This window comes from Centruroides sculpturatus, unplaced genomic scaffold, assembly GCF_000671375.1.
Source record: "Centruroides sculpturatus isolate CEXI.00-Female unplaced genomic scaffold, Cexi_2.0 scaffold379, whole genome shotgun sequence".
In the NCBI taxonomy this organism is placed as follows: domain Eukaryota; kingdom Metazoa; phylum Arthropoda; class Arachnida; order Scorpiones; family Buthidae; genus Centruroides; species Centruroides sculpturatus.
The window spans coordinates 93,136-110,345 of record NW_019384620.1 but is presented as its reverse complement, the minus strand read 5'-3'; the positions used below and the strand labels follow the sequence as shown (position 1 = coordinate 110,345).

The window sequence follows — 17,210 nt, the reverse complement described above, 5'->3', positions numbered from 1 at the left end:
ACGGCCGCATCTTCCGTGTTCACCCAAGTTAGCCTTAAATAAGCGGGACACACAGAGCCTTCTCCGCCTTTCGTCGGCGTCTCCTGTCTTCACTCCAGCGGGCCTAAATGATGCGAACACAAAGAGCCCTCTTCATCTCTCGTCGGCCTTGTGTGTTCGAGAAACGGGACACAGATTGCCTTCTCTGCCTTCTATACGTTCCTGAAGTATTCTTAATCACAAAATTTCTGGGAAGGATGAGAAAAGGGTAGAGAAAACGTGGAACTTTCGAACAAATTTACATTTAACAATTGCTACTTACAATAGAAAAAGCCAACAATACATTCTAACAATTCGTTACGTATTGTTGAAATTTATTTTTAACAACGCGTGACGTATTACGATTCCGTCATGTTTTTACGTTACGTGTTACGTAAAAACATTAATGGTTTTGAAATATTTCAGAAAGGATTATTTTGTTAAAATTATATTTGTTACAAACAGGATTATTTGAACTTCTTAAAGTTGAAATAATCTTTTTTCTAATAAATAAAATTATAAAAATGTCGAATTATTCATTTCTTCTAAAGTAATGTTATTAGTATTTTTCTAAATCCAAAGAGCAATTTGTAATGATTGTGGTCCTTTGTACACCAGGTAATGTTACCAGAATGTCTTAACACAAACCTCCCTGTAAAATTTAAGAGATTTTCGACAAAAGGCGAACAAAATCGTGCCCTTTACACAAACTAACATCCATACACGCAGAAAGAATGGCAGTAGTTTTGTATTTGTCACCGTTTCAAGGTCCCGAGCGCAAAAATGTAGAAATATTGGGAGGATCATTTTTTTACCGATCGCCATAGATTTCTTCTGTTATATATAACAGAGCCGGGAAAGTAAAACCAAGCTTAATTATGTGAGAAGATGGACTTTAACGAAAATCCTTTTCGATTTCATCATACATATCTTGAAAACTAACGTTGTTGTTTGTTCTTTACTACCTGACAACTTGTCAGTTTGCAAGTTCTCGGCAGCAAAAGCCACGCTTTCCCTTCAATCCTTTGACCTCCCGGCCGTTTTAATATCGAAACCGACGGCCCAAATAAGCAGTCCCCGACTCAACAAATCGTCACCCGGTCCTATAACGGAAGTCGTCTCCACTTCCTAAACGGATATACAATCGATTCTGACCATTATCCACAACTGTTGTTTATAAAACTCATCCCTACCCTGAAAATTAAGTTCAAATTAAATCAACAGGCTGGCTACGTGGAGTTTTTCGAGTTTTCTTCACGTTTGTGACAGAGCCCAGCTTGTTTCCTATAAAAGTCTTGTATTCATTCCGCTCTTCAGATCGCTCACGATTCACGTTACCGTAACCAAATAAACCAAAGTAATTCTAACGAGCAGTTCTGTATTAGTAGACAAATCTGTAGTTTTGGATAAATTAATTCACCTGTTTTTTTTACATTAGTTATTAGAAGATTCCAGTTTATTATTAGCCCATAGTTATTTGTGTAGACATTACATAAAACTGCATTCAATAGCCAATGCACAGTGACAGTGACTTGTAGAATTTACGTATTCTTTCTCTCCAGCTTTTAGTTGGAGATTTGCCACAGCTGCCCATAAAAACTAGACACACTAATTGAAAATAGATCTAGAGATTTGGTAGCTAAGATTAACTGTTAATTTAAACTATAATAATTAAGTCTTGAATCTATTGAATATCCTTTTATATTATTTATTTATTTAAATTACAAGGAAAACCTATACAGTCGACCCCCCTGTAACACTGTTGATTATTCCGTTTTATATGAATTCCATGTTGTACGAGTCACTTAGATTTTACAAATACGTGAGCCGTTCACAGCCCTGCACATGTATTTGTAAAATCTAAGTGACTCGTACAACATAGAATTCATATAAAACGGAATAATCAACAGTGTTATAGGGGAGTCGACTGTATATACTGGCATACAACATAATAATACAATCAACCAATAACAATTACAACACAAAATAATCTTGATAATTCAGAGCAGAATATTAATTCTATTAAATAAAACAATACAATAATAGTAATATCACTGCAGTTGATAAGGAAAAGTGTCTTGTCTTAGCAATTTCACAAGTACAATATATAAAAACAATTGAACTTTTATGATGATTTTTAGTATTTTTAATGGTATTTCGAACAATTGCAATTTTTAAAAGCTTATTGCTTTTAAAAATAATAAACTGAAATTTAGAGTAAGTCATTCTCAGTAATCACGAACTGAAGTCCAGATTTTTGCAATCGTTCTAACAAGGAAATCTCTTCTAAAGCAGAACCCGGTGTTAGTACTCCTCCACTAGAAAGAAAATTAATGTTTATATACGCCGCAAGTTAATTTAAAATGTATAATGCAACCCGGTTTCAGCGGACACTCCGGTAACAGAAAATGCTCTTATAAGACAAATATTCGCTATAACCTTGCAAAATATTTAAGGTTATAGCGGTGCTTTCAAATCACTTTTACAAAACTAAACTGCATAAAAAATTATAGAAATATTTTCATGCGATAATTAACATAATTTGCTAATAGAAGCGTTAAGTATCATTTGATTATTTAGTTAATTTATTTAGAGAAACCTAAAAGAAAAGATACGACCCGAAGCGGACTCGATAACTCCATCAATCTAAGGAGGAAATTACTCCTTTCAAAAAAATAATTATACTATTTGAAATTATTGTAATTATGTTAATTATTATCCAGAATGTTGTAATGTACTGTGCATTAAAACATTAAAAAATTGTTCAAGTTTCACAGTTGTTCAATGCAATGTCTCAACGTGTGCATCTCGTGTCATACGGTCCACATCCAACCGATACTCAAATACCTCTTACGCTCCCTACAGCATACCCGTTGTCACTCCTTCCACAGCAGACACAATTCTAGCAGCTGATGCAAATTATTCACGCTGCACAATGCTTTGAGTGATTCCGACTTTGAGAACTACAGAACACCAAACGCCTTCTCTATTGCAGAGTCGCCATTTTTGTTTACGGCGCTTCCTAAAGGTAGATGAAACTCGGTTACTTTATCGATTGGTGTATATTGCATACTTCTCGGATAACAATTAACATAATTACCGTAATTTAACATTGCATTATTCTTTTTGGAAGACCCTATATTTCACACGCGGTATGTTGAGATGTACTATCTAAAAATTGAAGCACTTCATTTGTAAAGTTTAGGGAGAGAGAAATCCTAAGAAATGATGGCAGCAAAGACAAGTATAGTATTTTAAAAATGATATTCATTTCTTTTGTAATTTCGTTAGCAGAATGCATATACTTCAATGCTTACTTTTCTGGCATTTTTTCACTCTCTTTTAAGCATGCAATGCCGGCATTAACTAGACAAAGCGAAGTAACATGAAAAGCATCTGCAATTCAGCATTACGAAATAAACTTTTTAACAAGAATACAAACAAACAGGCTATTTCGGCATAAATAATATACTCACCTTTTCCATTTAAAGTTACTCTCATACATCTGTTAGGTGGTTCAACGTGTTGCTCATCGACACCCAGTTTATCTTTTCATCCTTCTGCCCAATATATAAAAGTGAAGTCGGCTTCTTTCATCTGCATACACATAACAATTCTATATTATATACATATATATTTCACATAAGGTATTAAATATCATACGGCATTTTCTGTATTAAAATAAATAGCCCTTAGAAGGAAATTAGCTGGATAGTAGCTTAGCATTTTCTTACGAACCATTCATATTCGGATTACTCTTGATAAGAGCAATCTGAATACAGACACACATAATTTTTCATAATGGTTCAGTTGTTACCGGAATTGGCAGAATCGAGCCAAGTTTCACCAGGAGGTTTGACTTTTATTGTAGGAGTGGTTTTCTTGATTCAATTGAGAAATGAAAATAAGCTGCACGGATGGCGGTGGGGAACATATGCTGAATCTATTACGATTGGATTGGATTGGATTGATGTAATAAGGCAACGCAACATATGGGCGATTTGCCAAGAGGTACCTGCCTCCCGAGTGGGCTTTTTATGTAAACCAGCATCTATTTAGGTGTTGGACGCGTGAAGAAAATCCAGAAAACTCTAAGTGGACAGTCCAAGTAGTGAGGTGTGAACCCGAGACCAATTATGTGTTCAGTGGTTTGGCACTCGGTCACCAATGGGTGTTCCTATCAGGAGACAGCTATACGTTTGTGCTTGGAATTGACTCAATGTTTTTTAAATAATGAATTTACGAAGAAAGAAATTGAAAGGGAGTAACTATGAACGAAATGATGGGATTAAGTATATACTTTGCCACTTCTTACCGCTGGTTGATCTGAACATTGTCAAGTCCACCCATAAATGAAAATAGAGCAGACCGAATTGAGCATTTACTTGCTACTTTACATAAATAAACTTTTATTTTTGAACTACGCAAATCCAATCTAGTCTTAAACCATTTTTCCAGGTAGCATCACTACTTCCAAATAATGGTTTTAAGATTACATTTGAATATATTTTGTAAAGTACCACACTAGCATTATTAGCCAAAATCAGGCATGACCACGGTTTAGGCAAACATTGTTTTAAAGCTTAGTAAAGAATACGAAGAGATTAAGTTTAAACCCTGCTTTAATTGAATAGATTAAAATAAGGATGTTAAAGGCCAGGATCTGATTAAAGAAGATCCTTCCAAAAATTATTTCGTAATTTATAAGGAAATTCATTTGAAGAAGAACATGTATTCTGGCATCTATTTTAATACTTAAAAACAGAAAATTCAGCAATTACTACTTACATAATTCAGTAAATAATTTGATAAGTTTGAAAACATTGCTATCAGTAAAGATAATAAAAGAGTGGAGAAGAAATTTACCGTGGACATTATGTAATATGTCTTTATTTGAACCTGAAAGTAAAAAAAAAATCTAATGAAAAAATTATATTATTTTAAATAAAAATTAATATATNATATAATTACGGGTCTTTGATTTTTATAATTATAATTAAAAAGTTGACTTCGTAATGACACCGTTTCGTCGCATCCCGGAAAAGGTAAACACCATTTACCTATTGCTTCACTTTTAAAGAGGAAATGTCTGAAATATATTAGAAACGTATTAACATTTTTATATATATTTGATAGATTATTATTAGTTTAATTATGTAAGAAAAAGATTTATAAGAGCCTGTATTAATAGGTTTGAAGCTATATTAATATATAGACTGTAACTAGCGGATTAGCTAGGACAGTGTAAATTCTAAAATCAGTAGATATTTCCGGTTGGGATCGGAAATCGGGTCGACCGTAAGTCGGTCCCCTCGAATTGCCGTCCTCCTCGGAAACAGGTAAGGAACCAATGGGAAAATCTTATAAAAACCCGCATCCAAGGACACTTAGGGGTTCTTGATCCATTTCTATCAGTCCCGCCGTGTTCCTTGTATTAATCTCGATGTCTAATGCAACATTAGACATCGTTCCTGCTGAGTTCTCTTCCGTCCGTACGTTTGGTGCGAAGGAAGGCTTGTTGTTGTATAGAATCGTTTATTAATGGGAAGAGACACTTACGATCCTCGGTTTATTGCTAATTTTGACAGAGTCCACGAAGTTTGATCGATTGAACATCCTCCTATGGAAATTCCCACCTCATTATTTAGACATACTGGGCAGAACCCATGATGCGGGGTATACAAAAATTTTTTTATATTATTAATTATTATAAAATGACTAAACGCTTAATTTTGAGAGTAGAGACGAGTGTCATAAAAAACTGTAAATGCTAATATAGAGTAATATCTTCATTAAGTTTGACCCATTCGAGATATAACACATCCTCTATCTTCCCAACCCCTTAACTTTTAACCACCAAAATTTAGTAGTATCAATACGATTAACACACACCCTTTCCTACAAAGTTTCAGAAATTTTCGACAAAAAACATGAGAGTTATTAAGCTCCAAAGTGAGTGAAGAAAATCGTGTCCCCCCACATGCAACCATCCATACGTACAGAAAAAACACCAAACTTTTTTTTTCAATGTCTCCTGAGTCCAAACGTGTAAAAACTTGGAGGGTTATTTTTTTAACTGATCGTCATACTTTCCTTCTGTTATATATAACAGATTCTGGATTCATTAGACAGTGTGGTTCATGATGAGGTTATGAAGCTTTCCCTTCAACAACTTCTTTTATTTCAATAAATACGAATGCACTAAAATATGGACTTTTGATATCACTTTTTGTCATTTTAAGAAGCTACAACTAGAGTTAAATGTCAATAAAACGAGTTAAGAATTGCAGAGAAGAAGGATCAACACAACTGCAAGGTTCTGTAATACACATTTCACCTGAACTCGCGCTGCATGCAATGTACTGTTAATTCATTTCCTCTTAATTGGCCCTTAATGTTTTAAATTAAAAATGGAAAATTAGAACAGAAAATCATTAATAAACAATAAAATTTACAAATTCTTAATTATAATAGGCTTAAATGTAATATTCAAATATCTCAATTTATTTACAACCTTTTCCTCAAAGGATAAGAAAACGTTGGCACTTTCTTGAAGAGTTCCATATTCAGTTGTTCTCTGATGTCCTTTATTTTGTTTTGGTTCTTTATGCCGTAAATAAACGAATTTGTCAGTGCTTTAAGAGTTTCAAAATTAATATTTCGGCGCTGAAAATGTAACTATTATTATTAACATTGTAAAATTATACGTATTATCGAATATAATGTTTAATGATTTATATGCTAACTACCGTTTAATATAATAAACGATTTAATTGTTGAAGGACAGATCATTATTTATAAATACAGTAATACCTCGGTTATCGTCGGTTTCGGATTTCGCCGATGGTTTTCGGACGAATTATCGACGAAAACCGAAGTATTATTGTACAGACATTCCTCGACTTTCGGTTTGTTAGGGGGAACGTAACTCATGCACGATATGCCAAAAGTGATACCTCACGATAGGACTTTCTATGGAAACTGGCCTCTATTTTGGATGTTATACACGTGAAAAAACTCCGAAAACTCCACGTGAAATGCGAATCCACGATTGACTTCGAGTGTTCATGTGTTTACTAGTGGACTTTTTCGACTTTGGAAATTGGACAACTCGATCTTTTGTATATAATACTTTAATACATCTGAATGGAATTCTCACTTTCGTATATTTGCAGACCACAAACAAAAATTTCGAGCTATCGTGCAATGACATGATCCCCAATTTCGGTTCCGGTAACATTAATTAAAATCGTTTTTTTTTACATTAACTGATGGCTCATCAGCCTACCGCTCTAGAAATCCGGTCGGCCTGTTGTGGGCCTGGTCAATCCATAATGAATATAGTTGAAAAAGTCTCAGTCTTATAGGAAAATGCAACTCTACTGTTCGATTTTAGTATAAGTTTATACGAATGTGTTAGTTCAGAAAGCCGAGGATTGTCTGTAGTCGAAGTAGAAGAAACACGAAATTTTGGAAACTTCATTATTCGTCCTTTTCATGCTAAAGGAACAGTTTTTGTTCTGCCCCGCCAAAAACGTCTCTTTAGTGTACAGACTTTTATAATTTCTTCTTCTAAGTCATCTTTCTTCTCCATTTTCATCTCAGGTAATAGCCTACCTTTGAGTAGCCCTGGTATTAATCCCCTATTTGCTAAAAGTCTTTTTAGTGTTTCAATTATTTAAAAGTATAATTTGTATAAACAATAAAACCAGGATGGAAAATTAACTAATAATTGTCTTGACGTGTGTTCAAAGATGAATTATGAAGATTTCAGAGCTTCGTGTTTCTTCTATTACGAATATTTATTAGTAATTCTTTCATTCTCGTTTTATTGAATAAAAAATTAATAAATATATGTACAAATAACGGTTAAATTAATGTTTAATAAATCATTCTTATCAAATAAAAGTTTCATTAAAACGACATGCTGTAACCAGGGGCGCCCGTACATTAGGGCACATAGAGCACGTACTGCTTTTCATCTGTGTTGCCCTTTTCCTATTCCCCGTGGGGGTCCCAAATTCCATTATCAACAAAAAACAGAAAATTCATTACCTCTAGCATATTCTAAAAGTATAAAAGAAACTACTGAACGATATTCGTCCACTATCCCGTTCAACTTTATCGTATGTTGATCCAAACTTGGCTTCGAAGACAAGGAACGTTCCTTCTTTTCAAGGCCAAGTTAGTCCCGATTGCAACCAATACCACCTTGTGGGAGCGCTGATCTACGTTGAATCGTAATCTGAACCTTCTTACATAATGTATGATGCGCTTTTTTATAGCTTGTGCCCCCTTTCATAAGGTTTGCGGGTGTAACTTTCAAACTAAAACGAATAATAATTATAATTTGCAACGAACCTGACTTCCACAAGTAAATTCACAATACGTTTCTACAGAATTTACATCACCTGTAAATAAATAAATTTATTATAATCAATTGTTTCTTCAGATAATTAATTAGCTATAATTGCTCATTATCGTGCAACTGTGAGATTAATATCACAGTCGATGCATACTCAACAGGTAAACAAACGATTTTAAGATGTTTCATACATAAAACTAATGAGTTTCGATGTAGCAATTCTTCGAAAGTTACAGTTAATTATAATTAAAACTAAATTTTTTGATTCCTTTATTGTTTACTGAGGCCTTTATTACTAGACTTGTCACAGTTTCTATACGGTTTCTAACAATACTGACCCATTTTGTCATTGGACTATACACGAAGCAAACAGAGATAAACTTTTTGACTTTATCAATCAGAGAAACACATGTTTGAGAGGAACAAACTCCCTTAGAAAGTGAATTACTGCCTTTATAATCATACTCATCAAAATCCATTAGAAAGTCATCCCAGGAGGTATCCTCCTTCGGCGGCAGATTGCCCATGTGTCACGTTGCCGTAACTAAAAGCAAAGTATTTTACACACACAGAGTAGATGATTACTTGAAAATTTACATTGAAGCACAAACAAGTCTTTCATTTTGTTAATACCTAATCATTAGTTCATTATTAGCAGCACCTAAAAAGATTTTGTTTTATAATTTTATTATCTTAAATGCCACATAAAGTAGAGAAGAAAGTTATGTGTTTTCAATAATACTAACTTTTGGCCTGGGCATAGCAAACTCCAGGGAAGGCTCTGAAAATTATAAAGGGTTGATTTGGCACAAATAGGCATTATTCGGGAATAATTCATAGAACAGTGTATGATCGTTCAACATAATTTTTTTTAAAAAGTATAATAGACTTCACCCATAAATTCAAATTTGTTTGATAATTATATTTGTTCCGGGAGGCATCTCCTCTCCAAACGTGTAGCGTTGCAGGTCTGGTGAGGGGGATGCCTCCCGGAAGGAGGAGGACTGGTCCCCATTTACGTGTTACAAACATGAATAGAACCCGAAAAACTTCACGTGGACAGCCCATTGAGGAGGCGCGAACCCATTGACCAATCGCTGTTCAATGGTGTTATCCAATATGCCACTGATAGGTTCGATCGTTATGAACTATAATAAATTATATTTGTTTTACTTAAATAATAGTAATTAGTTATTTAAACTAATTCAACAATTATAAAGATTTACTATTTTTTTTTTTTATTAACGTAATGTACCTTGAAATTTTCTTTTAATTAATGAGATTCCCAAATCGCAGATGATATTGCCAAATCCACAAGCACCAAGAATATATATCCCTTTTCTTCTAGCCTCTTCGTGATATTTTAATTGCATTTGTTCAAGAAACTGTAATTAATTTTTTGTTAATAAAAATCAAATAAAGTTTTATTAATTATTATTTCCATCCAAGTTTCTTACCATCGATTCTTCAGCTACATCCAAATAATGAGTTTCGGTAACAATACATGTCTTAATGACAGCTTCGCCCAGTAAATAGAACTAAATCAAATAATATATAATTATAACGAGCAATTATTGTGACATCGTCACAATGTCGGGCTGCAATTTTTAATTTATACAATTTAAAATATATGCTCTCCATCTCAAATTTGTAGTTTCTTCTTCCTGTTTATTATGCCTTTCCTGATAACAACAGCCATGCTAATCATCTATATAACTCCATTGAAAGAAAAATTTTTGAATTGAATTTACGACACTTCCAGTGTACTGTATACAAGAAGTTCGTGTGTAGTTAATCGGGACCTCTGCCCCTAAGATTTCCACATCTGATCTCGACTTTCATCTACTAGCACTGTTCTTGAGATTAAGGAAGGACAGATAAACAGACGGAATTTATAGGTCTACAATCTTTTACATTGCAGCCAAACAAATCTATTAAATACTTACGGATCCTACACAATTCAACAGCACTTTGGTCCTTTTGCACATATTTAATAACGAATTTTCACTATTAATATCAGCGATGATTGTGGGCACATTATCTATTGTTTCTCCTGAAAATATTAAATAATTTACTTCGATTAGTTTCTATACAGTAGGGTAACTAAAAAGGTAACAGGGAGATGGAACCCTTTACCTTTAAAAGTAAATCGCTAGTAGCTAAATCAACAATAGCGTATGGGTTAAGATTTTATTCTAATTTTGGGAGTATAAAACAGAAGAAATCCGGAAATATACGTATTGTCACCCTACTTACGTTAAACGTTTAAACTAAACTCAAAAATTTACATTAAAAATAAAAAAAAAATTATGTAATTTTAATAATAATACATACCAAGAGATTGAAGATACTTTTGGGATTCCTTTATTACACTTTTTAATTTGTTCTCGTTTCTTGCCGCTAATGCAAATTTGATATTTTCACGTTTAGAAACTTTAGCTAACTCTTCGAATACGTATTGTCCCGTCATTCCGGTAGCACCAAAAACAACAATATCAAATTGTCTGGTATCCATTTCGAAACAATTGCCTAATACAGTACTTCGACTTAACAGGATCGTCGTATAACGTGCAGAGTAGTATAATATACAGAGGAGTCACTCTCGTTGACGACAATGTTAACACTTATAAGCTGTAAAGATGAGCAGATAATACGTACTAGTGTTGAACTAGAAAAAAGCACCACGTGACATTACGTTATGTTTATTAATATTTTAAACTCTGCATGCCAATATCTGAGGGTGTTATCCATTATCTAGGTTATTGTTTCCTATTTTTCTTATTTTTCGATATTTTTTTCCTATATGTATATTTAAATATAGTAAAAAGTATCGACCTGTATATGTAGGGGAGACCGGGGCAACTTCGGCATGCGGGGCAAGTTTGTCAAGCGCTTTTTTTAAAAAACAAATTAAAAGGAGACTTTGGTTATAGGTTAGGCAGTTGAGTTTTATTGGTGGCTTGTTGAGTGTAGTGTTTTTATTGTTCTCCAACAAGCGTAGTTGAATTATCAAGCAAATTTTCATTTTCGTTCAATTCCATATAATATTTTTTTTCCATTTATATTGAATTGGCAGGTTTTGTTATAATTCCATGATAACGAAAGTTACTTTTCCTGTTAGAAGGATGTAACTTCAACTTATTCACGTGGCCAGATCGTGGCTTGGCATTCTGTTCTCAGGGTTGTACTTAATGTTTCGAAATCATGACTAGCGGGGTAAGATCGGCAACATAAAGCCACATTAGAAGCAAAGGATAAAAATCAAACAGATGATAAATGAAAACATGTTTGCATTTGTTATTCATGTATATATGTCTTTGAACTTGCATTTCGTTGTAATAATATTAAATGGGTGTTGGATTTGTATTTCTTTGTTTTAATAGTGAATTCCAACTTATACATTGTTAATAACATAATTTTATATACGTGCCTATCTTGCCCCATTACTGTTGCCCCTATACCAGGGGCAACTTTAATAAAAATAATTAAAATAATTACAACTTTACAAAAAGAGAGAAGTTGCCGATCTTGCCCCTATACCCGGGGCAACTTCGGCAATTTCTCTCTTCTTGTAAAGTTGTAATTATTTTAATTATTTTTATTTCCAAACTGATTTTAACCAGTTCTATAGTAAGAAAACATTCCAATAGACAATATGCAAAGCTTTTTTTTCAGTTTACAGCAGTATTTATCACACAAAAATTTAAGTAAAGCTTAACATGCCGATCTTGCCCCGGTCTCCCCTACATATACAGGTCGATACTTTTTATTTTAAAAACATAACAAAGGTTATCAAGTTTAAAATAACAAACTTTTGGTTTATGTAATAAAATTTACCGTATATCTAGGCAGATAAGACGATAGTTGAATCATTACAAAAAAAAGGGCTCCCAAAATCCGGGGTCGTCTTATAGGACAGATACAAAAAAATTAGATTGAAATTTATATAAATTAAAACCATTATAAAAAGACAGACAAACTGTAATTATTTACTAGAAAAGAGTAGGGTATGTCCGCAAAATAGAATAGCCCATACGAACGTTTTTGTGTGTGAGATCTGCGAGTTAGATAAAGACACACAATCGAAAATAGATAAAATAAAACACAATTATTTTATTAACTCGCTCGTTAAGATACAGGTTTCTAAGGATACCAACAATGCTACTCCCACCGAATAATCCACAAAATTAATTATTCGACAACCGCACAATATGGTCTCCCGACAAAGACTGCACGCGCGTCGTCCTTTATCCGACCCGATTATTCGATTACTTAAGATTATCTTAATTAATACTAGGTTCCTATTACTACTTAAAACCATTGAATAGAGCCGGCTTATTCGATGATTTAGAAAATGAAAGTAAGAAATAAGGAAAGAGGGTATCCAAAACTTGATGATGTATGCTGCTTGTGTGGGCTCGTGGATGAGGTTCCTTGTGGGGTTGGGGACTGATTAGCTCCCTTTTTGTTTCTCTTTAAGATATTAGTCCAAAGGGTCGATCCGTCTGGTTCCTCTCAATTAAATTCCTTTTCTTTCTCCGTTCCAAAGTTCTCGTCTCGACCATACGATGCTAAACGTACTCGGGAGACTTCCTCTCTCTCTCTCTCTCTTCTTCTTCTTCTTCTTCTTCTTCTTCTTCGGGTTCCCTCCTCCCTCTCCGCCGTTTTTTTCTCTCCTCCAAGAGCTGCCTTCCTTTTTCCTCTCCCGTTAGTCCACTCGCATACCCCAAAAGCCGAGGGAAAAACGAGAACATTTCAGTAAGGGTAAACAACTCCTCCTCTCAGAGCTGCCTTCCTTTCATTGCTTCTCAGGTTAGTCCACCCACACACCAAAGTCAATGGAAAACGAGAACGTTTCATTGCTTCTCAGGTTAGTCCACCCACACACCAAAGTCAATGGAAAACGAGAACGTTTCATTGCTTCTCAGGTTAGTCCACCCACACACCAAAGTCAATGGAAAACGAGAACGTTTCATTGCTTCTCAGGTTAGTCCATCCACACACCAAAGTCAATGGAAACGAGAACCTTTCATTGCTTCTCAGGTTAGTCAATGGAAAAACGAGAACATAACAGTAAGGGTAAACAAATAGGACAGACAGAGGTGAAGCGGAAAATATATGTAAAGAGAAAAATCTCTCTTTCAATTAATTAAATTAAAAAAACAACTTTATCCACGCGTCGCGCTGTCATCGACATAANTTTCCCGGCTCTGTTATATATAACAGAAGAAATCTATGGCGATCGGTAAAAAAATGATCCTCCCAATATTTCTACATTTTTGCGCTCGGGACCTTGAAACGGTGACAAATACAAAACTACTGCCATTCTTTCTGCGTGTATGGATGTTAGTTTGTGTAAAGGGCACGATTTTGTTCGCCTTTTGTCGAAAATCTCTTAAATTTTACAGGGAGGTTTGTGTTAAGACATTCTGGTAACATTACCTGGTGTACAAAGGACCACAATCATTACAAATTGCTCTTTGGATTTAGAAAAATACTAATAACATTACTTTAGAAGAAATGAATAATTCGACATTTTTATAATTTTATTTATTAGAAAAAAGATTATTTCAACTTTAAGAAGTTCAAATAATCCTGTTTGTAACAAATATAATTTTAACAAAATAATCCTTTCTGAAATATTTCAAAACCATTAATGTTTTTACGTAACACGTAACGTAAAAACATGACGGAATCGTAATACGTCACGCGTTGTTAAAAATAAATTTCAACAATACGTAACGAATTGTTAGAATGTATTGTTGGCTTTTTCTATTGTAAGTAGCAATTGTTAAATGTAAATTTGTTCGAAAGTTCCACGTTTTCTCTACCCTTTTCTCATCCTTCCCAGAAATTTTGTGATTAAGAATACTTCAGGAACGTATAGAAGGCAGAGAAGGCAATCTGTGTCCCGTTTCTCGAACACACAAGGCCGACGAGAGATGAAGAGGGCTCTTTGTGTTCGCATCATTTAGGCCCGCTGGAGTGAAGACAGGAGACGCCGACGAAAGGCGGAGAAGGCTCTGTGTGTCCCGCTTATTTAAGGCTAACTTGGGTGAACACGGAAGATGCGGCCGTGAGGCAGAGAAGGCTCTCTGTGTTTCGACTGTATCTATTTTTATTAAGTTATTAATGTTTATTAGTCTGTTTATTATTATCATACGTTATTATTAATGTTATTCTGTCAAATTAAGTTATAATACGTTAATTTGAAATAGTTAAATTTGAATTAATCAGAGGTAGTTTAAGTGTGAGTTAGGAAGAATGAAACTCGGCAAGTGATTCGAATCACTTGTGGAGTTTCATTCTTTCCAACTCTTGGTGGAACTCCGAAGCAGCCACCTCCACGTGGTGAGTTCTGTGTTGTCATTCGTCTGGAAATGACGAAGGCAAGCTAAGAGCCGCTTCTTCCTTTCAATTGAATAATAACGAATGAAAGCATGCCAATAAAAGCAGAAATTACAAAAGTAATTCAAGCGAGGAGAATTAAGTGTCTAATGTTGGTATAAATTGCTTTAAGTCCTTTGTTTTAATCGTGATGATGAATTTCAATTGACCCTAGTTAGGTTTATGGCAAGATATTCGTGTCATGATTGGCTACAAAATTATAACTACGTGTTCGATACAATGAGATGATGTTAATGGCAAAATTCTTGCTAATAAAACAACGAGAAAAAATTAACGTGATGAAAAGACAGAAAACTCACGTGCCCGGCCCGTTGGCGGTGCTCGTTGTTTAGTAATTTTATCCATTCGGTCGCTACTGGGCAGTTTTCTTATGCCGTTTGATGTTGAAAGCTACAAGCGTTTTTGCGTTTCTTTGAAAAAGTCGAGTACAAAATAAAATTTCTGCCAATCTATTTAATATATATAACCCATTCAACGGGTACCTGTCTGTCCGCGTAACGGATGCCAAAAACGGTCACTAGAGGCGCCCTAGCGAAGATTTTAAATTAACAATAAATTATATTTATTTGTAATAGGAATTTATTATTGATATGAATTTATTATTTATACCACGGAATGGTATAAATAATTATAATGTGCCTTGACTTGCCTTATTATATGCCTCGATTAACCTCGCGCCGCACGTTTACGACATCCCGTGACTCACAAGTCAGTGAACGTCGAGCATTGACTCACGGGAAATTTGTTGAAAAAATGGCGGATACATTTAAAATCGAGGTTTACAAGCGAAGGTAAATAAACAAATTAAACTATTTTAAATTATTTATAGAATGTTTAATAGATAGAAATATAGATATGTATGACGCGATTGGGACGGTAAGATTTACCCTCCGAATGAAGGGGGTGGCGACCCCCCCCCTTTGTGCAACAATAAATGGCTAATGAACCATACCCCTACGCGCGACCCTTGCCGAGATATCGCCCACTAGGGGGCGTCCCGGACTACTAGTTTATTATAAACTGCTGATAGATGATTTACAATTGTCCCTTCCGTGATTTATTAATTCTAAAATTAAAATATTTTGTTGAATACATTCTATTACATTAATTCCGGTCTCACGACGGGGGTCGATGAAACTTCGCGGGAATAGCTAAAATATTTGAAATTTTACAAATTTTTCTCGCTCTTAAATAAATGTAGGAAGATGTCNCTAACTAGGTAGTCTCAGTTTCTCACTAATTTTAACAATAAAATTGCCTAGCCTAGCCCACTAACCACTTATAGAATAAAAGTTTAAAACTCTTACTTAATAGAATTAGAAGTTATAAAATATTAGTCTTGTCTTGAATAAAGTATTTTAAAGGATTAAATAAAATTAAATCAATCACTTCTGTTATTTTTTTGACTTTTCTGGAAATAGGATCTCAAGAAATAAATGGTATTGATGGTGTTGTCTCCCAACCTACTTCTTAATGAACTGCATATATATATGGAGAAGGCCCTTTCTTCCTCTACGCTAGTTGGTTTCGGGGTCATCAAATAATCATAAATCAAAGATAAGTTTTCACCTCTGACTCCCTCACTTTCAATAACAGCCATTTCCTTTTTTAATAACTTATCATATTCCTTGTCAGTACTAGTTTCTTTCCGTTTCGTGAAGTTTTCTTTCTCTCGCTTTAGTTGGATCTCCAATTCTTCTTCCAATGTGAAATTCAGGGAATGAATGCGGGTTATCTGGATCATCGTTTTCCGTTTCCAAAATATCCTCAGCCATTGCTGCTGGTTCCACTACATATGTATTTACTCGATTCAGCATATTTTTCATCTCCTGGAGCATTACTTTTTCTTTTTCGGCATTATGAAAGAATAATCGGGCTTTCTAACTTTTTGGTTATACTTCTTCGGGTTCTGTATGTAAATCAGCATCCCTGTACCTCTATAAGACGCCGTTCTCTGATTCTTTTGCGGAGTGCCTCGGAAATGTTGGCACTCAAGATTGTGTCCTGGCTTTTTAGTTTGTCTAAGATAAATTTCAGGGTTGTGTCAGCAGTTATCAAACTCGACTCTCTTCTACAGAAAGCTTTTACGGCCAGTTTATAGGTTAGGTTTCGTGGACAAGCCGCGAGGCTGCAGCTCTCCATAGGCTTAAACTGAGAACGTTCCGCCACGTAATTCATTGACGTCACAACCGACCGTAAATTAGAACTATACACCAGGACTAGAATTTCCATACATTTCTTCGTGGAAATTGTTTATCAAATACAGTAGATCCCCCTATAAAACCGTTTCCTATAGTTATGATTCCTATAAAAATTGTGGCAGTATCCGTAAACAACGGTAAAAATAACTCCTATAATACGTAAAACGTCATCGGGCAGCCGAACTACTTTCCCGCCGTCCGTAGCGCCACGCTACGGA

At 34.6% G+C, this 17,210-nt stretch overlaps 1 protein-coding gene across 3 annotated transcripts; it reads right to left on the bottom strand.

Moving 5' to 3' along the window:
• Positions 1 to 1,919: 1,919 nt before the first annotated feature.
• On the bottom strand, positions 1,920 to 11,126 carry LOC111625443 (lipid droplet localized protein-like). Of its 3 annotated transcripts, none has more exons than XM_023368587.1 (11): positions 10,718 to 11,126; positions 10,330 to 10,436; positions 9,841 to 9,921; positions 9,639 to 9,768; positions 8,380 to 8,429; positions 6,533 to 6,684; positions 4,990 to 5,107; positions 4,807 to 4,917; positions 3,495 to 3,615; positions 3,336 to 3,414; positions 1,920 to 2,336 (listed from the first exon to the last, which is right to left on the bottom strand). In XM_023368587.1, the coding sequence occupies exons 1-9, from the start codon at positions 10,896 to 10,898 to the stop codon at positions 3,571 to 3,573; spliced, it is 975 nt and encodes a 324-aa protein (XP_023224355.1). In that variant the 5' UTR covers positions 10,899 to 11,126; the 3' UTR covers positions 1,920 to 2,336; positions 3,336 to 3,414; positions 3,495 to 3,570. The 3 variants fall into 3 exon arrangements, with proteins under 3 accessions (XP_023224355.1, XP_023224357.1, XP_023224356.1); XM_023368589.1 differs by having other exon boundaries at positions 4,885 to 4,917; XM_023368588.1 differs by lacking the exon at positions 3,336 to 3,414.
• Positions 11,127 to 17,210: the final 6,084 nt, after the last annotated feature.

What these genes read in the sequence shown, in the direction of transcription:
- LOC111625443 (XM_023368587.1), bottom strand. Translation starts at nt 10,898, where the DNA reads ATGGATACCAGACAATTTGATATTGTTGTTTTTGGTGCTACCGGAATG. An exon ending in TCTTATCCTTTGAGGAAAAG is followed by an intron (nt 5,108 to 6,532) that starts GTTGTAAATAAA and finishes AATATATTTCAG; the next exon opens with ACATTTCCTCTTTAAAAGTG. An exon ending in CAAATTATTTACTGAATTAT is followed by an intron (nt 3,616 to 4,806) that starts GTAAGTAGTAAT and finishes ATGTGTATGCAG; the next exon opens with ATGAAAGAAGCCGACTTCAC.